General features: G+C 43.3%; 4 protein-coding genes across 7 annotated transcripts; 1 reads left to right on the top strand and 3 right to left on the bottom strand.

Annotated features, from left to right (window-relative positions):
• Nucleotides 1-120: 120 nt before the first annotated feature.
• On the top strand, nt 121-3,692 carry lrrc34 (leucine rich repeat containing 34). 4 transcript variants are annotated; one of them, XM_068710192.1, is made up of 10 exons: nt 121-327; nt 577-686; nt 765-847; nt 936-1,022; nt 1,360-1,488; nt 1,624-1,719; nt 1,810-1,964; nt 2,081-2,236; nt 3,037-3,163; nt 3,236-3,692. In XM_068710192.1, exons 1-10 carry the CDS (start codon nt 221-223, stop codon nt 3,470-3,472), a joined length of 1,287 nt encoding a protein of 428 aa, XP_068566293.1. In that variant the 5' UTR covers nt 121-220; the 3' UTR covers nt 3,473-3,692. The 4 variants fall into 4 exon arrangements, with proteins under 4 accessions (XP_068566293.1, XP_068566294.1, XP_068566292.1 ...); XM_068710193.1 differs by having other exon boundaries at nt 574-686; nt 783-847; XM_068710191.1 differs by having other exon boundaries at nt 574-686; nt 1,813-1,964.
• Nucleotides 3,693-6,055: 2,363 nt separating this feature from the next.
• Nucleotides 6,056-12,660, bottom strand: and1 (actinodin1). The gene is made up of 7 exons (XM_068710332.1): nt 12,207-12,660; nt 9,593-9,637; nt 9,096-9,241; nt 8,336-8,743; nt 7,525-7,776; nt 7,225-7,422; nt 6,056-6,996 (listed from the first exon to the last, which is right to left on the bottom strand). Exons 1-7 carry the CDS (start codon nt 12,277-12,279, stop codon nt 6,394-6,396), a joined length of 1,725 nt encoding a protein of 574 aa, XP_068566433.1. The 5' UTR covers nt 12,280-12,660; the 3' UTR covers nt 6,056-6,393.
• A 2,326-nt stretch (nt 12,661-14,986) lies between these two features.
• Nucleotides 14,987-18,182, bottom strand: cops9 (COP9 signalosome subunit 9). Its single transcript, XM_068710189.1, has 3 exons — nt 18,003-18,182; nt 17,450-17,522; nt 14,987-15,204 (listed from the first exon to the last, which is right to left on the bottom strand). Exons 1-3 carry the CDS (start codon nt 18,063-18,065, stop codon nt 15,167-15,169), a joined length of 174 nt encoding a protein of 57 aa, XP_068566290.1. The 5' UTR covers nt 18,066-18,182; the 3' UTR covers nt 14,987-15,166.
• Nucleotides 18,183-18,748: 566 nt separating this feature from the next.
• Nucleotides 18,749-21,087, bottom strand: otos (otospiralin). The gene is made up of 4 exons (XM_068709527.1): nt 21,048-21,087; nt 20,834-20,899; nt 20,278-20,301; nt 18,749-19,219 (listed from the first exon to the last, which is right to left on the bottom strand). Exons 2-4 carry the CDS (start codon nt 20,889-20,891, stop codon nt 19,032-19,034), a joined length of 270 nt encoding a protein of 89 aa, XP_068565628.1. The 5' UTR covers nt 20,892-20,899; nt 21,048-21,087; the 3' UTR covers nt 18,749-19,031.
• Nucleotides 21,088-21,333: the final 246 nt, after the last annotated feature.

Genomic DNA, 21,333 nt, shown 5'->3' with positions numbered 1-21,333 from the left:
GTCTTTGTGTCACAACTGCTTTAAGATCGTGGCTTCTACTTTGGGCTGTATTCATGTATTACGACATTAAGAAGACATTTCGTGTTATGAAAATGATCTCAACGTGAATTGAATGTTGTGAAGTTTTGTTTTTTTTCTCGTTATTTTCTCGTTTGTCCTTCGCGAGACGCCATCTTCCCTTGTTGCCATAGAAACTCAAACTCCACTTGCAGGGTGGACGATGTCCAGAGAAAACATGTCTGAGTTTTACGCCGCTGTGTGCGCAGAACACGAGATAGAAATAAATCCACACGTCTTACACGTTCTAGAGAAGACGACGGGAACGGAGTAAGTGGTTAAATGTATTTTCTCTCTTTCTCCTCTCTCCCCCTATTTCTCTCTCCACCCTCTCTCTCTTTTTCACTCTCTTTCTCTCTTCCCCCCTCTCTCCTCCCTCTCTCTCTCTTTCTCTCCCCCCCTCTCCCATCCCTCTCTCTCTATCTCTCCCCCCCTCTCTCTCTCTTCCCCCCCCCCTCTCTCTCTCTCTCTCTTTCTCTCTCCCCTCTCTCTCTCTTTCTCCCCCCCCCCTGGCAGTAGTGTCACAATAGAACTGAGAGGAAACAACCGTCCGAGAGACGTCCAGCGACTTGATGACGGAGACGTTCTTGCTCTCTCAAAATGTTTGAGAAACCACACGAGTGTGACAGGTGAGCAGTCGGGTTTAGGTTAACCTGAACTAAGCAGGACACTTTTAATTATCTTTATTTTAAACAATCTGAAAGTAGTTTTGTTTGTATCCACAGGTCTTGATGTCAGCTACAACAACATAACAGACGAAGGGGTTGGACACCTGGTTGACCTCCTACAGGTGAGCAGGACATGGAGGATGTTATTGATTAGATTCTGTATCTTTATTTCATATTATTCATGTTTATCTTTGTGTTTTCACCGAGCAGGAGGACAGCTCATCTCTGCGCTCTCTGGACTTGATGTTCAACGACATCCGGAGAGACGGAGCTGAAGTTCTCGCCAAGAGCCTGCAGGTTTCTGCTTTTACTTACTGTCAACAAATCACGAAGAAAAGACCAAAAAAAAAAAAATGTGTTAGTGCGTCTCTTAATACCGTCTGACTTCCTGTCTCCAGCTTCAAGCCCATTGGTTCCTACTGAGGATTTAAATCTGTCCAGACATAAATAAATAATTTCTTGTTTTTATTTTTTTTGTTACTCAAAGGAGGAAATAGTGCTTTTGTTGGGGACTAATTTCAGGGGTGGAGTAATACACATTCGGTGCCCTAGTGAGTGTTTGTGGCAGCAGGTGAAGGTGATGAAGGAACATATTAGTTATTAATATAACTAATATATGACCCTCTCTCTGTAGTGTAACAGCACCTTGCTCTCGCTCAGACTGTCCAACAATAAGATAGAGAACAGTGGAGCCATGCACCTGGCCAGCATGCTGCAGGTGAACAGCACCCTGAGGGAGCTGGAGCTGGCCCACTGTGACCTGGTAGACACACACACACACACACACACAGACACACACACACACACACAGACACATATATAAAGAGTATAGTGTCCCTGACGCTGGTACATTTGGTACAATGAGTAACCACAAGAGGAGAGTCATCCTCATCTACAGGACACTCAGAGCGTGATAGCGTTCTCCATCGTCTTGAAAAGCAACCAGACTCTTCGCTCTGTGGACATCAGCCGGCCGCTGCTCTTCAGCCACCAGGTACGAGCTACAGGTCAAAAGGTCACGAACACAGAGCGTCGGTAATCGTTTCCAGGTGTACATGAGCAGATAATATAGATGGTCTCTCAGGAGGAGTGGGCGGTGCACGTCTCTGAGATGCTGGCGGTGAACAGCAGCCTGGTGGAGCTCCACCTGGGGAAGATGGAGATGACCGACACGGGGATGGAGAGGCTGACCGGAGGCCTAAGGCTCAACGGCAGCCTGCGCTACCTGGACCTCCGCTGGTGAGAGACACGAACACCCTCCACATCGACGCTGTTCCTCCTGCTCTTCTGGATGAATGGAGGCGAGTCTCTGCTCTTATCCTCCCGATCGTGTCTTTGTGTTTTTGCGTGCGCAGTAACCGGGTGACTCGCGACGGCGTGCGTCATCTAGCCGACCTGCTGAAGAAGAACCGGACCCTGGAGGTCGTAGATCTGTCGTCCAATTGGATTGAAGATGAGGGCGGCGTGTACCTGAGCGAGGCCGTCGCCTGGCCGGGCTGCGTCCTGAGAGAGTGAGTCCAGAACATCCAGCTGTTACTCATTTTAAGGGGTTTTAAAGGTTCGAAGAGGAGAGGGTATTAGGTATTTCACTTAGTCTAAGGGTTTTTAGCGACCTGAAGAGGAGTGAGCTCCATTTATTTTCTAAATTTAAGTTTTTTTTAAAGGTCTTAGGAGGTAAAAGTATCAAGTTTTTCCTTTTCCTTTTCCTTTTTTAAGGTCTGAAGAGGAGAAAATATCAAGTTTTTTTTTACTTAGTTTAAGGTTTTTTAATGGTCTGAGGAGGAGAAAGTATTGAGTATTTCACATTTTTCTTATTTTAAGTATTCTAGAGATAGGAAGAGGTTAAAGTATCTATAGTTTATTTTTACATAGTTTGTTTTACTTTAAGGATTTTTAGCAGCCTGAGGAGTTTTTAGGACTTTAAAAAAAATATATATATTTTAAGGGTCTTAGCAGCCTTTAGCGAGGTCTGAAGAGGAGAAAATATCCGGATTTCTACTTATTTTTCAGTGTTTTTCAGGGTCTGAAGAGGAGAAATTATCCAGTTTTTCACTTGGTTGAATGATTTTAAAAAGGTCTGAAGAAGTTTGATCATCCAGCTTGTTCTATATTAAGGATTTTTAGAGGCCTGAGGATTTGAAGGTTTCCAGTAATTCACACATTTTAGGACTTTTAGAACGTATCCAGTTTATAAAACTTATTTTACAAAATATACCATTTTTGAAATACTTTGTAGGTGACTAAATGATTACTCATCTCATCAGCTGGGAGCTTTTACAGAAGATAAGTGAACACAGTTTGTGTCTGTCAGGCTGTCTGTCAGCGGTAACAACATCAGGACGGCGGGTCTGCTGTCTTTGGCTCATGCTTTGACGGTCAACACAACCCTGAACCACGTTTACATCTGGGGGAACCACCTGGAGGAGCCCGTCTGTCAGGTAACATGTTCCACACGTCCCGTCGCTTCACTGTCAAACTCACATTTTAAACTCTGAGCTCTGCCTCGTCAGGCCTTCGGGGAGCTGATCGCCAGCGGCCGCCTGCCTCCGGAGCAGACGGACGTCAGCGCGTACGAGGCGGACGGTCGGGTGTTTCTCGCTGAGGTCTTCCACAGCTTGAGGAGACGCTATTACGGGACGAACAGCTTCGGTACAGACACGTGTCCCGCCGACGAAGCCGCCGGCCACGACTCCAGCTTCACGCCTCACGTTGAGAGTCGGAGACATGTTTCCCTGCAGTCCAGCTGAGCTTCAAAACCTCTTTATGGGTTAGGGTTATGGAATTAAAGAGCGTGAAAAACAAACTTTAGCCCGTTTTGAACATGTTTTATGAATCTCTGAAATGAGAAATGAGTGTTTTAGCATACTTGCATCTTGGCCCTCATTCAAAGCCTTCTGTGTTTCCTCCATTGACTCAATCTGTTTGCTCTGTAATTTAAATCTTATGCATATTTTCACAATAAAAAGGTGAATATTGAATAAAGCCAGGACTAATGGACTTCACGTTTCTCAGAATAGAGCAGCAGATAACCACAGCTGATTTTACAATCAAAAATCTAAAAGACCACCAGCTTTATCCTCTGAAATAGATTTGTTTTACTGCGACTGTTTGCTGAAACTGCTGCTGCTGATCTGGTGTTACTCAACTCAACCTCTTGGCCGGGCTTTAAGCTGTATGTGCAGCTTTGGTTCAGCTTAGACTGCCCTCATGTTGTCAACTTTGAGATGTGACCCACGGTCCACAGTGTAGCCTTTACTACTTATTTGTTTGTTCTCAGAAGGTCCTTCACCACAGCTGCACAGCAATTCGTTGGGAGGAAAACATGATATTAAGTTTAAGGTAATCCTGTATTATGGCTGCAGCCATCGATTATTTTAGATTATTTTCCATCGATAAATTGAGTAGTCGGATAAGAAATAATTACTTTAATAAGGTATACATACATCCGTGCTATTTTTGTAGACTTGTTGACAATAAACACACTAATATACTAAAATATTTCATGAAACACTATACTATGACTTTTATATTAAATACTATGACTTTTATATTAAATACTATACTATGACTTTTATATTAAATACTATGACTTTTATACAAAATACTATGACTTTTATATGAAACACTATACTATGACTTTTATATTAAATACTATGACTTTTATATTAAATACTATACTAACATTTTTCATGACATACTATACTAAGTATCTTGTTTCAGCTTGAAACGATCCCAAACTTTGGACCCTTTCTTGATGTCTTTAGTGTGTATCGAAGGCGTCCAGCGGGACTCCACAGTGCCCACGTGAACAGAAATGAAGTGTGACTTCATATTTTCTGCCGGAGTAAATGTGAAGTTGTGAAGCAGTGAGTGACCCAGCAGACCGGGTCTCTAACGTTAGACTGGACTTTTGTGCCACCTAGTGGCAACTGTATGTGTGACGCAACTGTGAAAAAACCAAACTGTGTTTCTACAGCCGGTTGCCAGTTTGCTATGTGTGCATTTAGCTGAAACAAATGCAATCTAATAGAAGCGTTCTAGAATACAGCCCGTCTTCATGAAGGTCAGAATGATAGAGAGGGGTTTCATCTTCAGGATTCTTTTGGAGGACGCAGTTTGTGATGCTGTTGAACAGGCAGATGGAAACATCAAAGACAAAGAAACTGAATGTATGTGACTCACCTCTGGCATGATGAGACCACCTGTGCATCTCGGTGTGGGGTCAACGACCCGAGAGCAACAACAGAGACAAATACATGTATTTCCTCTAAGTCAAAATCCTGCAGAGAGAGACATTTAAGACTAAACTTTCTTTCCCTTTGAAACAGAAACATTTTAACATTGATACTATTCGTATGCTCCCTGGAAGGTGGCAATTTTGCAACGTGAACAGCAAGAAAAATAGATGAAAGGAAAAATTCACACGATAAATCAAACACACGGGGTGCGTGGATTCAGCGGCGAGGTCGCAGAGTGAAACCAACTGAATACTCCCGACGCTCACTCTTCTTCTCAAGCAGAGGACCGCGGTGGCCTGCAGGAAACATAAACACACAAAAGGCTCTCTCTAGAGTCAGTGTTTGGTTTGTCCGTTCTGGGCTACTGTAGAAACATGACGCTGCAACATAGTGGACTCTGTTGAGAGGACCAGCACCCTAAACGTGGGTTTAAAAGGCTCACTCTAAGCTACCGGAAATACTATTGTATTTCTGTGTGTGTGTGTGTGTGTGTGTGTGTGTGTGTGTGTGTGTGTGCGCGCACTTGTGGATGCATGCGCGTACATCGTTGCATCCATTCCAAATCCTCGTTCATTTTTTTAATTAATTAAAATGATACAATTATAAATCAATTTAACTTCTTAATGAAATTCCCATCGTCCTCAATTGTACTTGATTTACTCCTGTTTAAAACAAGATTAGCATGCTGAAAAGCTAAACTAAGATGGTAATCATGGTGAACGTTACACCTGCATGCTCTATGTTTGCAATGTTATTGTGACATTAGCATTAAGCTCAGCCTCACAGAGACGCATGGCTGTAGAATCAATTCATTGTATTCTTAAAAGCGATGACTCTACAAATGTAAGAACAATGAAGGCCCTGAATAGAAACATGTTCTTTGCTTTGTAAGTCAGGTGTGTCAGTGGACTGTTGTGGTTAAGTTGAGTCAAGGCAATCAATCAAGAGTCAAATGTCAAGATCCAATGAATGAAATACAAAAACAGCTTTCTACAGCTTTTTATTAGAACATTCAAAATGAAAATCTTTACATAATCCATCACTGACAAAATGTAACGAACAAAATTAAAAAAAAAATGTGAGATGCGTAGATACAGTAAGTAAAGCTGAGCATTGAGGAGTCATTACACATTCGAGTGGTTTGAGGAGGTGGACACTGGAACGCAATAGGCCAAAGCAACAGGTCTAAAGCAGCTAAAGAGATGAAAACATTGCTGGAATACCCTCGGCTCTCTGCTCCTACAGCTGGAAGGTATGTGTGGATGTATGTGCACGTACTCGCTCATTGGGTCCATAGATTTCTCTCGTGTCCCATATCTGGTCCAGGTAGGACTTACTGCGCGCTGCGTGAGGCGGTCAATGGCTAAGCTACAAGAATGCTTGGGACTGTGTATTCATGTCCATCTGCATGCATGTGTTTGTTAGCATGTTTACTTCTTGCGGTAGTCGTCTGCATAGGCTCTGTGATCTTCCTGCTCGGGGTACTGGTCTCCGTAGCGCCTCAGTATGTCCTGGAGGCTGGTCATACCCTGCGAGAGTGGCTGGTAGGACATGTGGGGCTCCTCCTGGCCGCTCTGGTAGGGCTCCGCCTCGTACTGCTCCTGTTCCTGCTGCTCCGGCTGCTGCTCGCTCTCCGCTGCCCCCTGGCTGTGGTCCTCCTCGGCGCGGTGCTCAGGCTGGGCCTCGGGCTGAGACTCGAAGCGGCGCAGGCGGCAGTCGCGGTCGTACTCGGGGTCGCAGTGTGGATTGGAAGGCTCCAGGACTCCGCTGCGGGTGCCGTCGGCATTCAGGTGGGGCTCGTAGGCCTCGGCGGGGTGGGGGATGCGGCGGTGAAGTCCGGAGCGAGGCTCGGCGGGCTTCACTGGGTAGCATTCGCGATCGTAGCCGATGAAGCAGTCATAGCCCTCCTTGGTTTTACCTGGGGGTCCCAGAGAGTGGCGCTCCTCCTGGGCAGGCTCCTCATGATTGGGAGTGGAAAAAGGGAACTGCTGCCTGGCGGAGGGATGACCGCGGCGATGCATAGCAGCCGCCGCCTCGCGGATAGCGGAGAAAGGATCGTTGGGGTTGGTCTCTGGAGCAGCCTCCATGCGGGGAGCAGCTTCCATGCGTGCATATGGGTTGTTACCTTGAGCTTGGGCCATGAACTTGCGCAGCATGGCATATGGGTCATTAGCTGGAGGAGAAGCTGGAGGAGAAGCTGGGGCGCTAGCCTGGCGGTACATAGCATAGGGATCATTGACTCTGTTAGCATTAGCATAAGCATCCCTGAACATAGCATAGGGGTCGTTCTGCACAGCAGGAGCGGCACGAATGGCAGCAGCCTCATCTCCTTCCTCATTTTGATATGCCTCAGGGGGACTGGCGAATCTGGTGGCGGTAAGAGGGTTGCAGCCTTCTTCATAAAGAGGGTTGCAGGATCCCGGGCCAGCGGCTGCAGGAGGGTTAGGGGCACGAGGCGCCTGTAAGAACACATCACAGTAGAAACAGAAGTCATTGTAATGGATGCAAATGAAAACACAAACAGAAAGCAGCCGATAAGACTACAATAAACTAAAGCATACCACAAGGGAGGCAGCGTGGGCACAGCGGGGATCCCGGGGATCGCAGTTGGGGTACTGCAGGTAGAGACCAGAGGGGGCTTTCTGCACCAGTTTGGGTTTGCAGTTGGGGTCTTTGCTGGGGTCACAGCCAAGGTGGGCGTAGGAAGGCAGGGGTCCGGCAGAGGGTGCATACCCGTAGGCCGCTTTCAAGTGGTACTGCAGGCACTCCACATCTTCAGAGGAGCAGATACGCAGCAACTCAGCCTTCTGCTCCTAAAGCATGAAAAACATGGGGAGAGATGGTTGAATGATGTTATTGAGGCATCTTGTGGTTTATTAAGGCCACTGTATGCAGATATTTTATCACGTTTGAACCTATTTTGATAAGAATAGTTTGGGTTTTTGTCAAAACTTTAAGGCAATTGCGGTGAAAATTATTGCAGTTAGGTTGTTTTCAGCTCTTCAGTCGCATATTGGAAAACACGGTCACTGCGTCTTCTTTAAAACTACCACAGGGAGGCACTAAAGCCCAACATTTTCAAATCCTACACATTTTAACATGCAAATCTTTGCCACAGGTGCAACTCTCTGCAACAGCCTGAGGTTAAGTAAATTGCTGAACCTCAATCTACTCATAAATATATATATTAAAATACCTTAAATGTACATGGTCATATTAAGAGTAGTCCTGAGGAACACTTTGTGATATTTCTGGTACGATTGTGATGAATTGTATTTCTCTGTACCAGATGCACTTGATGCATCATATCCTTCTAACCATTCGACTGGATTATCCAGTACATTGGAGTATGAACACTTTCTGGAAGCATACCTTGGAAAGGAAGGGCGCTGCGGATGGAGCGTAGTAGTAATACCCTGACTGCGGGTCCTTCGCTGGAGCAGCGGAGCGGACGTACTGAGGGGCCGGGGCCTTCACTGGTGCCGGGGCTGGGGCGGCAGCCGGGAGCACCAGAGGCTGGTAGGGGCTCTTGCCCTGGACCAAAGCGGCGTACAGGCAGTAGGCGTCCTTGGTGGGGTCACAGGTTTTCACAGGTGCAGGTTTGGGGGCCTCTGGCTTAGGCCTGCTGGTGTAGGAAGCCACGCAGTTGGGGTCGTCAGAATCGGAGCAGGACTTGTAGACATCCCCCAGGTGGCGCAAGTAGGCCTTGTAGGAGCGACGGCCCTCAGCACGGTTCTTGTTCTGGAGGTAGGCCAGGTAGATGCGGTCCATCTCCAGAACCTGAGCGGGGAGGACGAGTTTACTGGTGAGCTGTTTCTGCACACTTTGGAAACAATGCTTGTGAAGTCATACCCTAAATTGTATAATGTAAATTGTTGAGCCCTTTGTAGTAAACAGTATCTATCATAAAGTAAAAAACATTTTAAGTAGGTTCATTTATTTGCTTCATTGTGTCCCATTATGTCCTTGTCTGAGGGAAACATCTGTTTTTTTCAGCAGCTTAAAAACTCCAAAATGTGAACGAGACAATCGATAACTTTGTCTGTCTGCTGTTTAATGCTGAGCTGGAACTTTAACAGCCTCCTTTATAGAATCTTTGTTTGGTACTAAAAAGGTGTGCGAGTGTACTTACTGCCTCCTGGTTGCCGTTTTCAGTGAAGTACTTGTACCAGCCCCAGAAGTCTGAGTTCTGTTTGTACCAGCTGATGTTCCTGCGGTTTCGGATCAGCTTCCTGTGAAGCGCTGCATCAGCCTCACTCTCCCGGATACTTTCTCCCGCTGAGGGGAGAAAATGAAAAGTGAAGGCGCTGCTGAAAGGCTTCTTGAGCTCACTTGGACATCAAGTTCAAGGACTTTGTCGTGAATTTTAAAGTTTATAACAACTTATTCAAGACATCAAATGATATATTTGGGCGGTTAGACATCACATTGAACCCTCAATTCATTTTACTTGTCAAGAATATTGCTTCTATCTCACGTTAGATATTGATTACAGGCGTTGATGCTACAATGAAGCGAGGTGCGCTGATGCATTTTTCACCTCTCATGGTTTCAGCCCTGGCTAAGTTACTCTGCAGAAACAAACACTACTGTGTAAGCATGCGCTGAGGTAAAAACACACATATTTACCATCTCCTTTCGCCTTTTTCGCAATTGGTCCAGCAGACAAGAATGCTGCAAAAAAACAGCAAAAACAGATGTAAATTCCAGAAGTTGCCGATGTCGAGATTAAGTTTTGGAAATTGCTTACTCTTTCTGTTCTGACCTTTTTTTTCTAATTGTGTCTGTAATTCATAAGCGATAATGTATGACATTAAACCTCAAACACTTGCAGGCAGGTATCACTCATTAAACAGGAAGGGGGTAACTGGCTGTGCCTGAAACGCTGGCGACTGCAGCCCTTTGTAGATTTTATAGGTGAGCCTGTAACATCACACCCCACGGTGCGTCGTTCAAAGAGCTGTGTGCACACATGTATGTGCGTGCCGGGCACTGTTTGACCCCATGCGGCTGAGAGAACAGCGGATTCAGCTCTGCTCCGGGTGTCTTTCATCTCCACAGGGAAAAGGTGTTAATGCCTTACAGAAGGAGAGGAGGAGGTGGAGGAGGAGGAGGAGGAGGAGGAGGAGGAGGTGGAGGAGGGAGAGGAGGAAGAACAAAAGGGGAGCAGATGACAGGTTTAAAAGAGAGATCCAGAGGGGATAATTCAGGGTTATGTGACGCGTGTCGGAAACAGAAAAAACATCAATCTCCTGCTTCAAAAAAAAAAAAAAAAGAGTTCTGATGAGCTTTGACGGGATTAATCTGAAAGATGTGACGCACACTTTATCGTGTCGGGTCAAACATAAAGGGAAAGAAGCAAAGGTGTGAATTTGCAGAGAGAAACTTAATTTAAAAAAATAGGCAATTAGAGAAGTGAAGGTGGTGATGGAGGAGGAGGAGGAGGAGGAGGAGGAGGAGGAGGAGGGTGGGCTAAATGATGCCGTCTCAGTGTATCCGCTGTTTTTGTTTTTACGAGCCTGTAAAAGAAACTGGCTGGCACATCTGGAAACAACAGAGCTTTAAGAGGGCCGAGGAGGAGGTGATGCTGACAGGTACTCATTTTTTACATGAAAGACACACCGCTCCCTCTGCTGCTCCCTTTGTAACCAGTGTGATGTTAAAAAGCACTTCTGAAGGACGGACTCGCCCCTTTGTAAATATGCCAGTGATGTAGCGAGCAAACTGGAAACAGGTGGTGAAGGAGAAACCTGTCTTCATGTTGAAACATCATGGATGATATATGAGAGACACATCACGATGTGTGCATGAAGCACAGTTGAGTTGACGATGACCTGAGTCCATGAGGCCCTGCGCGGTCTAACTAACCCCTCAGCCTGAAGCTGCATCGCAAGTCAAATTGATTCATGAAGAGTTTTAAATACAAAAAAAAAAAATACAGAATATAAAATATGAATATCAAGCAAATGATTTTGGGGAAAATCTATCAGCTAAAACCAGCGATGCAAAGTAACAAGTACACAAGTTTAATTTTCATGCTACTACTTTTTCAAGTCAATAATAATGTACATTTCACTCCACTACATTCATACGAGAGCCATAGTTAAGATCAAGGTACAATGTAAGGGTAATCTAATCATATAATATCACACTGACTAGTGGAGGAACATTTACTGAAGTAGAAGTCCTGAAATCAGGATTTAAATAGAAACTCAAATATTTGAACACTTTTCCAGCACTGGCTAAAACTTAAATCAATTCACAATATCGACCATATTTCTGTTCTTTCTGAAAAATCAGATCATGCTGACACGTTTGAGTTACTTTTCACCAGCTTTTTGGAGTTGCATGTATCAAACTAAACGTAGCCTTACATTAAAAAAACAACATGACATAAGCTCATCATTCAATGCCAGCTAAATTAATTTCCATCATTTGAGATTTTTTTTTCATCAAATTAAGGCTGTTTGTGCTCTGAAAAAAAGTGACCAATTACTGCTGTGTCTGCTTACAACAGGAGATAACAGCTGACATATGAATCAATGCGTCCTTTATAATACTCAGGACCTGAAATATCCCTCACCTAATCATCCATTCATCCATTCATTCTGGTTTCATCATGAGTGAAAACTGAAAGATGAGTTTCTGTTTTATTTTGTGGACACACAGCATCTGTGTTCTCTGTTTCTGTTTACTGTGTTTTACTCTAGTCAGTTTAGATCACCAGTGGTGGAAAGTAACTAAGTACATATTGCTTAAGTTGTGTACTTAAGTACTTTCATTCCCCGTTATACTTCTACTCCACTACATACCTGAGGGAGGTATTGTTCTATTTACTCCACCACATTTATTCTACAGCTGTATTTCTTAGTCACTTTTCAGATTAAGATATGAATCATATGATAAGCTTGTAAAACCCTCTTATTGATGCTTTCTCTTTTATGGGAATTTTAAAAAATATATCCATTGGATTATCCGGGCTAAATAAATGTTGCATAAATAAATAAATAAATAAAACGTTTTATTGTAATAAATTGAAGTAGATTTGAAACAATGAATTGATTAATCAATTAGTGGATCAACTGAATATTATTCTGCTTATATAAAACCCTTCTCTGCAACAGTAACACCCACTGGGGCTCATTTTCTGCGTTGTGTACCTACTTTAGATGCCGTAAGAACTTTTTTTTTTTTTTTTTTTTTTTTTTTACAAACTTTTGTATTTGCAGTCTACTGTACTCACCAGGCAGCAGAATCACAGCCAGCAGCATTGTGACGAACACGCCGGAGAAACCGCTTCTCCTCCTTCCAGCCATGACTTGACCTCGTCCTCTCCTGCCAAAGAGACCCACATTCAAAACGATGCTCTGCGCCACCGAAATGTCTTAGCACACAACAGACTCAGAGCCCAGCAAGATGTTTTGTTACCTTCAAGAGAGCAGAGACTCTTACAAACCTTCTAAATCGCTGTTGCAAAGTGGTCGATTTGACAACCCCAGACCTGTGCTGGTTTTCACCTGGAGAGCTGGTGAAGTGACCCCTGCAGCTTGCAAGTGGACTCTGATTCGCAGGCTTTAAGCAAACATGTTGCCACGAGTTCTCCTGAAGCTATTGGTTGTTGCAGTCATTAAAAACCCAAACCAGGTGTCGTTCAGCAGTCAAACTTGACTTCAACCTGGACTTGAATCCCTCGTTAAGTACCTTTTTTTTTTAAAGACACACAGAGGTGCAGAATCACTTGAGTCTCTTACCTGTGATTATCTTATCTTCTGTCTGCGGATCCAGATGTGGACTCAAGTGAAGCCGACAGACCAGGTGACTCAGTCCACCTGGGCTCAAACACTAAGTGTGTGTGTGTGTGTGTGTGTGTTCGTAGAGGTTCCTGGTGAACCCGGTCCCTCCGGCCTTTTCTGACAGACTACCCCGACGAAGAAATCTGGCAAGGTTTTAAACCGAGTCGGTTCATTAAGACTCGCGCAGAAAAAAAAACGTAAAGCAGGGACCACCTGAGGGGGGTCAAGGGACACCTCAACAAGATGCGTGATTGGTTAGATCTGTCAGAAAGTCTCAGCCAATTGGAGGCACCGTAATTAAAGACAGGAAGGGAGAGGAGGTGGGAGGGCCCGAAGCGGAGATGGAGACGTGGAGGGAAGCGGTAGGAGAAGTGGTCTCATGTGGCGTTTCTGAATTTAACACCATTTGATTATTAATTCACATTTAAGGTTAGAAATCAAACACAATGTCTTTTTCGTTTTGCTGTTGATGCAACAATCACTCCGAAGCGAGACAACCTAAAAGACAGAAAGGGACAGAAGAAAGACAACATCAGGAAATAATGAAGGGGAGCTGAGGTGCCACATAAGCACTTCTCAGACCCTCAGTGAGGGCCAAACCACAGCTTCTGTCTAAACCTGAACACACACACACACACACACACACACACACACACACACACACACAGGACAGCTGGTCTACACATGAGGAATTTGATAATCTACAGTTTCCTCCTCAGTTTAACTGTGTTCAGGCATGCCAGCCTTGTAACACACACACACACACACACACACACACACACACACACACACACACACACACACACACACACACACACACACACACACACACACACACACACAGAGAGAGATTTGAGTGGGTCTCTGGACTGTGATGTGTGATGCAATATCAGCACATCTGACAGCATTAGCCTGTGACTTCTTTATAACACGCTGTGGTCTTCTGAGGTTTGTCTCCAGGCCGGCTTCTGAACAGACTTTATCAAGTTTATGGCAAAATTGCAATCTGCTTTTTCTCACCAAAAGTCATTAAACCCCAAAATAAATCATGTTTGTTGAGGACAAAATTAGGTTAGAAACGTTATCTCACTGAAGTTTAGAGAGAGGATACATTCTTCGATCATTTTTGGATGTACTGAATTTTGGAAGTGACCACCCTGTGAACATTGGCTATTAAGCAACTTAAGCTAACTTTTTTTATTTTCATATTTTATGTGCACCAAGATGCAGTCAAAGTACTTTGTGTAATATTGGAGCTGCTTTTTCAAAGTTTATGCTCGAGGCCTTGGTTGCAATTTAAGGGAAATCATAGAAAACCCAGAAAAAAAGCTTTTCTCTTAAAAGTTTGTGTCGTCTATCAAGAGTTTAAAAACTCAAAACTATAAAACATTTTGGTTCATAACGTGCTAAATTCTGGTCGGTGCCAACAAGCCCCGCCTACTTCAAACCAGAGCCAGGAGCAAAAGGGGAAAAACAAAAAAACTACAGAAATCTTACATGTGAAATGATAAAAACTGACGTAATTTTGTCAGAAAGTGTTTTCGGGCCTTTGAGTATCACAGCATAGTGCGCTTCCAACTTTGTGGCACCAGTTAGAGGAAGGTTGTGCTGCTGTGCTCTGGTTTAATATGACAATAACCCAGAGCACAAAGTCAGGTCCATAAAATAAATTCCCAGTTTGGTGTGGAAGAACCTGCACAGAGCCCTGACCTCGACCTCCACTAACCCCTCTGACCTGGAAAGCTCCAGAGTAACGCTCACGGCTTCAGAACGAGAGACGTCGGGGCGTCCGCATACTTCTGGCCATGACCTGCAGCTTCTTTAAACTGACCTTTTCTATTTTCTTATCTGTGGGCCGACACGTGCAGCAGGTCTACGAGGGCCTGCGTCACCTCGGGGAAAAAGTCCAACCCGTCAACAGGAATAACTGAAGGCACATTATGAATGAAAGTCTTATTACTTCTATATTTACGATACCTGTAGAGTCCACGCATGAACGCTTCATTTGCTCTGCGTTTGCTTTTTCAGCGTTTCCACATTTTTCCTGTCCCGTCGTGCCCCAGCTGAACGTTTAGCGGTCGTGTTAACGCCGTATCTCGTTTGTAATTAAGTTTGCTAACAGGTGTTTCACCGAGCCCACAAACCTGCAATCCAGACGACGCCAAAACCATACTCATAATTTTCTCCGACGCTGGAATGTAAGGGATTCACAGAATTCACAGACACCTGGTTTACCAAGACAGCTTCTTTTTTTTTTGTAAAAACAAAAATCTTTATTTCTTTACGGTGGTGAGTGACATGTAGGGGGGGGGGGGGGCTGTACAAATAAGAGAGAATCGTCAGAATAAGCCCGTTTTCATGATTTTGTTTCTGATGCACACAGAGACACACAGGAGGTCAGAGGCCGCCGTCACTGCAGGTCATCGTCATCGAACAGATCCTCGAAGTCTGCAGCCAGTAAAAGCCAGAACAACACCGGACGGGAGAGAACAGAGAACAGGGTTAGAATTAGTCCAGCTGTTTCCCTTAAACTCCTCCACGTTCAGCTAATCATGCAATACATCAGGTCTTCTTCAATCGCAGCCTCTGAGTTTACATATTAACGCTTCTTGTTGTGGGATGTTTGGCACACACGGTTATCCAGACCGTCTTTTTACTGGCACTGAAAATGTGGCCAGACTCAACCGTTAACACGCCATCCACTTATGTTAGCATCGCCTTATAAGGACGAAAGGTACCCGAGGACTCCAGCATCACAAGATAATAATAATAATAAAAAATAGTCCAGTCTGTACATTTTCTTTGCTTGTACAAACAGTGTAGAGCTGCTTTACACGCTCTGGTAACTAGAGCAGAAACTACGAGTCACTGAACATGAGCTGGTCATCTATCGGCAGGGACTTTATCTAAAAAGCTACACGTGTGTGTGTGTGTGTGTGTGTGTGTGTGTGTGTGTGTGTGTGTGTATGTGTGTGTGTGTATATATATATATTTTGTAGTTTGCCAGAATGTCCATCGGCTGAAAGTGATTTAGGTTGGAGAAACTCTTTCTTTCATGTCTGAGTGGTTCCCAGGAGCAGGACATTCCTGTTTTAGCCTAATAAGGGACAGGCAGCGAGTCAAACGGCTTGCCCCTCGGCTACCCATAACCCCTTGCAACTATTAACACAAGCCACCGCAGCAGCAGGGACCGGGAGTCTTCTTCTTCCTTTTATCCACAACTCATCCACTTAAAAAGAACCAAATGAAAAGGGTCCTTATGAAATGAAATAAAGGTTTTAAATGATCACAGAAGTCTTTTTCTGCTTTTCTATTCCTCGCTGACCTCTTGTTGAATGTTAAAAGATGAGGATTTAGAGTCGGTTTGACAACTAATCGGTTGTTAGTTCCCCATCTGCATAACACGGAACGACGAGCCATCATCTTGGACACTGTATGTCAGTGTTATGTTGTGTTCCAGCTGTGAATATATGCAGATGAAACACGGCGTTGCAGTGCTTTGAATGGACACATTAAATAGCATGAAGGGTCTTTATAGGACTCTATAGTGCCACAAGCTTAGAATGCACCGAATGGCAGTTTAAGCAGTGTTAACCACCGAGGTGTGTGTGTGTGTGTGTGTGTGTGTGTGTGTGTGTGTGTGTGTGTGTGTGTGTGTGTGTGTGTGTGTGTGTGTGTGTGTGTTTTAAAGCAGCTGACTGGCGAGGCGTCCCGCTGACTTTCAGTCTGACAGTAACTATAAAACTCTCTTTACCGTCCTCCTCTAAGCCTCCCTCTTTCTTTTCTTTCATTCCCTCCTTTTTTTTTTTTTTAACTATCAGCTCTTTTCTCTCCGGGTCATGCGCTGCTGAGCCCAAATCGTTTTGCCTGAAGCCGACGCAGGAAGACAGAAAACAGATTAGTGTTTAAGTGCGTCTTCTTCTGTGCGTTTAGGAGCGTGAGACGGGTGTTTACGGGACGTTTGAGGGTTCATTTGAGAAGAGGTTAAGACAAGAAACTGGACAACGTGCTGAAACTAAAACTTCAATAATCTGGTTTCTCCTCTTTGTCATTTTATGTCCCTCCTGAAAAAAAAACGTGTATTTTAAGTGTATTGAAGTTAATATGTTCCATTAGAAACTTTCCTGGTGAGAAGATGCTTCAAAGATCTTTTTATTAGCCTACACTTTCCTGCCTACAAGTGTCTGCACGGCTCCTTCATGTGTTTCAGCTTACCGTTTCAGTTTGAAAGAATAAGTTGATGTGTGTGAAACAGGTTTCTGTCAGTCCCTTGATAATTGACATAAATCAGGAACGTTAAGTTAAATGCATGTAAACAGAGCAGATTAACGTCTAAAATCGTGAGTTTGTCTGCTGACAGATATGGGTAATAAAGCAACAGGACAGAAACAAATGATCATGGTTCACTTGCTTTAGTTACCAACACGTGTAACGATGCGTACAGGAGTATTTTGCTGCTTTTTTTTTCTTGCATCACGTCACGTTTAAGTTTCAGTCGTGATTCAGATCGAGAAGATTTATAAAAGAAGATTTCTGCTCAACTCTGTAGCTTCCTCCTGGTTGAATGCCGTCCTGCTGACTGTATCTAAAGAACAGCTGAGTCAAGAGGAACACACACTCTTTCCAGTGTGTGCAAATTTGATCATTTAGGTTTAAAAAAAAAAGGAAAAAAGGAGAGAAAACTGTGTCTGACCGTTGAAGAAGTCGGAGTGCACTGCTTTTTCATTGGCTGCCAGGTCCATCAGCAGGCCGCTGCTGCCTCCTGCCTGTTAACACACAGCAGTGCAACCAAATCACACACACACACACACACACACACACACACACACACACACACACACACACACACACACACACAGTATTTTAAATGCAAACAACGGGGATAAAGAAGCTGCTAGAGTAACAATAATGTAACATGGATACTATAACTCAATCATATCTGGTGGTGGGACATCATCAGTGCCTTATAGAGAGGAGTCATAGAGACGTTTAGTGGCAGGTTGAAGGTGTACCCCACTATAACTTTAGCTATAACTTCCGCACATTCACCTAATAAAACACACGAGCGTAGGGCACAAACTGTGCATTATCATCATTATGATTATTGTTATTTACCAGAGAGGCTGAAAGTCAACTGTCTCTAAAAGCATTATTTGTTTTAGAGCATTACAGCTCTAACGCTGCTAAGCTAGCTAGCATTAGCCCCGATTATGTCGCTATTTTTGGGTCCAAATGTGTCGACGCACCTCGTCCAGATCCACGTAGGGTCCGGCTCCTTCAGGGAACATCTCGTCCACCGCGGGCTTCATCGTGTTTTAATATCAGTTCAGGCTGAACGTACAGCTTAAAGGATGTCGCGGCTCTGAGTCTGTGGCTAGCTCTGGCTAGCTCTGGTAAACAAAACAAAACGTGTGCAGCACTTAATTGTGCTCGGCCATGTGTCGCTAGCTTTGTTTCAATGGTTCCGCTCTTAATTTGCGGTAATAAAACACAGACTGTAACGTGTAAGAGGAGCAGTTTGTCCACGTAACAGCTAACTAAATTAATTTCAGCATTATTAACCATTAAATATTGAGCCATTATTTCTGGAATAATTCAGAAAATTAGAAATAAAAATGCATTATCAATTTTTATTTAATCAAGGATAATTTTATATTACCTATTTGTACTAACAAAGTAATAATATAATGCATTGCATGGAAAAGGGCGTGGCTTACTCTATTTAAATTATATTACCGACAAAATGAATATATTCTATAGATGTATATATTCGACTGTATAGCTGAAAAACGTGAAAAGTAACTTAAAAATGTATTTTATTCTGAATTTGAACGCATTTTTGTGTGTAGTAAAGACACTGGTATTAAGTTTGTATTTACAAGGATTACTTAATCATAAGTTCCTAAAAATATATATAAGAGGAAAGAAGACAACTATTTGAATTAGAGAAAAGAGGAATTGATGATTGAGAAGAATTTGAATAAAAAAAAAAAAAAATCATTGCATATTTGGAAAATGTTTTATTTGTGGCGCGTTACATTAAGATAACACCCAATCACCTACAACAGGGCTACATACTATGACTACGCTCTACACAGTGATATACTTGAGAAAAAAAAATCCCAAAGTATTCACTTCATTATGTTTACTCCATATTCATTTCCTCATTTCCTCGCCATCTTTCCTTTCTCGGCATTCCTTTTCATTTATGCAGGGTGTCACATTAGCTCTTTCCTCGCCTCCTCCTCTCTCCTGGATCCTTCCAGCCCCCTATTTCAGTGTTCGTGTCCCGCATTGGTCTCATATCCCAGGGTGTCTCCGAGGTGCTGGTGGGCGAAGAAGGCCCGGGCCATCTCGTTGATGTGGTTGTAGGCGCCGATGGATCTGAAGTATTCAACGTAGTTCCAGAAGTCAGAGGTGGAGTAGGGCCAGTAAGGGACAGCTGGTGGTTCTTCATACGGCACTAAAGACACACAGCAGATCAGGGAAAGACAGGAGACAACTTAAAGCATAAATCCTCTCTCATGTACTGTCAGACACCACATTCTGCTGTTCAGGTTCAGTTAGTTCAGTCAGTGTATTTGAAAAATGTTCCAAAAGCATTTACACAACCCCCAGAGAAAGGGTGTGAACTTTTAACTTATATACTATACGTGGAAAGAGAAGAAGAGCAAGTTTCTCCACTAAAGAAAAGGAGAGCCACACCTTGTGTACTGTACTGTACTCAAGTACAAATGTATGGCACGTGTACTTTACGTGAGTAGTCCCATTTTATACTGTGTAGTACTAAAATTGTACTTTTTACACCACTGCATTTATTTGGTAACTTTAGTTCCTCTGCAGATTTAGATTATTAATACAAAATATAAATCAACTAATAAATGTTGATGTGTTATTATGGATCAAGCTAGCCAGCAGTATCTTAAGTAATCATAACGAGCCCCATCTTTTACAGCTGCAACATTAAAGTGATGAACGCATTATTTTTTAATGCTAATTATTGCTACCACTGTCTTCTTCCACCTAGTTGTGACTGATCTGGTCTGCTGAGGCTTCTGTTGCTGATGGATTTCAGAATTCTGATCAAAATGTTTTTTAAAAAAAATAGGTGGGAGATCTAATAATAAGCCTTTCGATCCCTGATATACTGACATCAATACTTTACATTTACAGCTGAGGCTGGGTTTCTTCTTGATGAGAACAAATATACCATCCAACCAAAAATATGTGCACAGAAAGAGTTCTCTTTGTTTTTACAATATTATATGATTTACCATCATTTCAACAAAAGTATCATATGTGTCCTGAACAAAACAATGCAGTCACTACTTCAAAAGTAATGCCTTATTATTGTTTTAATTCTTTTTTTAATACTTCTTTGCCCTTTGGAGCATTGGACTATTTAAGTGTGCATTCACTTCAGCTTGAAGCCTTTGTGTCAATGTCCATCAGTGCCAAGAGATGGAAAACTATAATATCTGTTGCAAAGCATGAAGGAGATGTGTTATTTATATATAGTACCTCCTTCTGGGATGACTCTGGCCTCTGTGAGAGGAGAGAGAGAGAGAGAGGGAGAGAGAGAGAGAGAGAGAGAGAGAGAGAGGGAGAGAGAGAGAGGGGAAAAAAATGAACATTCCCAAGCATTCCAAGGCGTCCCATACACAAAGACGGGATTCAAGCGCAGAAAACTGGAGGCTGAGCGTTCTCCTAGCCTTCTACCTGCTCCCTCCTCAAATATTGTTGCTGACGATTTCGCACACACACTCAAACACACACACACACACACACACACACACACACACCCACACAGTCTGAAGCATAAAGAATTCATCATTACACAGAGTCCTCTTTGTACACATGCAGTCACCAAAAACAGATGCAGCACTTTCACATCTGGGAGAATTAGACATGATTTATACACATTTATGCACATTTATGATTGCATGTATCAAATTGGGTTTTATTAGTTCACAGCTACATGTTTTTACATTAAAATAAATTTAACTTCAGTTACAACAAGCCTTCAAGTGAATATTAATGAATTCGTAATTTACAGATTAAAAAAAGTGAAACTCACCGCTGAGTTGAGAAGCAAAGAGGCAGAGGAGAACACTGAGACAGACCCACAGCTTCATCTTTCCCCCTAAAGGAACACGAATGCATATGATGCTCTTGGTTTTAATCCACCGGTCAGTCTATAAGAACATGCAGTATAATAATTCCTAATACCTAAAAGAACTTTTTTCTTTCACAGCAATTTTGTGAGAGTAAAATGATATAAAGACGTTTACCTGTAAATGATTTGTGAAGCCGTGCAAAGAGGTGCTGCTGTTCAGCTGCTGGTTGACTGTGGTCTGTTGTGTGGGGAGCTTTAGGAAGAGCCAGTGGACACACACACACACACACACACACGCACGCACGCACGCACGCGCACACACACGCGCACACACACACACACACACACACACACACACACACACACACACACACCAAAGCCTCGTCCAGATTGTCATTGGCTAAATATCATGCTCACTTTTCACTGTGAAAGTCTTGGTCAGTGGATAAAAATCTCTTTCT

The sequence above is a fragment of the Cebidichthys violaceus genome, unplaced genomic scaffold (assembly GCF_023349555.1).
Source record: "Cebidichthys violaceus isolate CVI_PGR_0920_01 unplaced genomic scaffold, fCebVio1.0.p SCAF_15, whole genome shotgun sequence".
In the NCBI taxonomy this organism is placed as follows: domain Eukaryota; kingdom Metazoa; phylum Chordata; class Actinopteri; order Perciformes; family Stichaeidae; genus Cebidichthys; species Cebidichthys violaceus.
Note: the sequence above shows the minus strand (reverse complement) of the source record. Positions and strands in the feature narration are given on the sequence as shown.

Coding starts and splice junctions, on each gene's coding strand:
- lrrc34 (XM_068710190.1), top strand. CDS start 221: ATGTCCAGAGAAAACATGTCTGAGTTTTACGCCGCTGTGTGCGCAGAA. Junction 687..764: donor AAACCACACGAGTGTGACAG/GTGAGCAGTCGG, acceptor ATCTGAAAGTAG/TTTTGTTTGTATCCACAGGT. Junction 3,164..3,235: donor TGGAGGAGCCCGTCTGTCAG/GTAACATGTTCC, acceptor CTGCCTCGTCAG/GCCTTCGGGGAGCTGATCGC.
- otos (XM_068709527.1), bottom strand. CDS start 20,891: ATGAAGCTGTGGGTCTGTCTCAGTGTTCTCCTCTGCCTCTTTGCTTCT. Junction 20,302..20,833: donor CTTTGCTTCTCAACTCAGCG/GTGAGTTTCACT, acceptor CTCCTCTCACAG/AGGCCAGAGTCATCCCAGAA. Junction 19,220..20,277: donor CAGAGTCATCCCAGAAGGAG/GTACTATATATA, acceptor GTGTGTCTTTAG/TGCCGTATGAAGAACCACCA.
- and1 (XM_068710332.1), bottom strand. CDS start 12,279: ATGGCTGGAAGGAGGAGAAGCGGTTTCTCCGGCGTGTTCGTCACAATG. Junction 8,744..9,095: donor AAAACGGCAACCAGGAGGCA/GTAAGTACACTC, acceptor CTCCCCGCTCAG/GTTCTGGAGATGGACCGCAT. Junction 7,777..8,335: donor CAGCGCCCTTCCTTTCCAAG/GTATGCTTCCAG, acceptor TTCATGCTTTAG/GAGCAGAAGGCTGAGTTGCT.
- cops9 (XM_068710189.1), bottom strand. CDS start 18,065: ATGAAGCCCGCGGTGGACGAGATGTTCCCTGAAGGAGCCGGACCCTAC. Junction 17,523..18,002: donor CCTACGTGGATCTGGACGAG/GTGCGTCGACAC, acceptor GTGTGTTAACAG/GCAGGAGGCAGCAGCGGCCT. Junction 15,205..17,449: donor GCACTCCGACTTCTTCAACG/GTCAGACACAGT, acceptor TACTGGCTGCAG/ACTTCGAGGATCTGTTCGAT.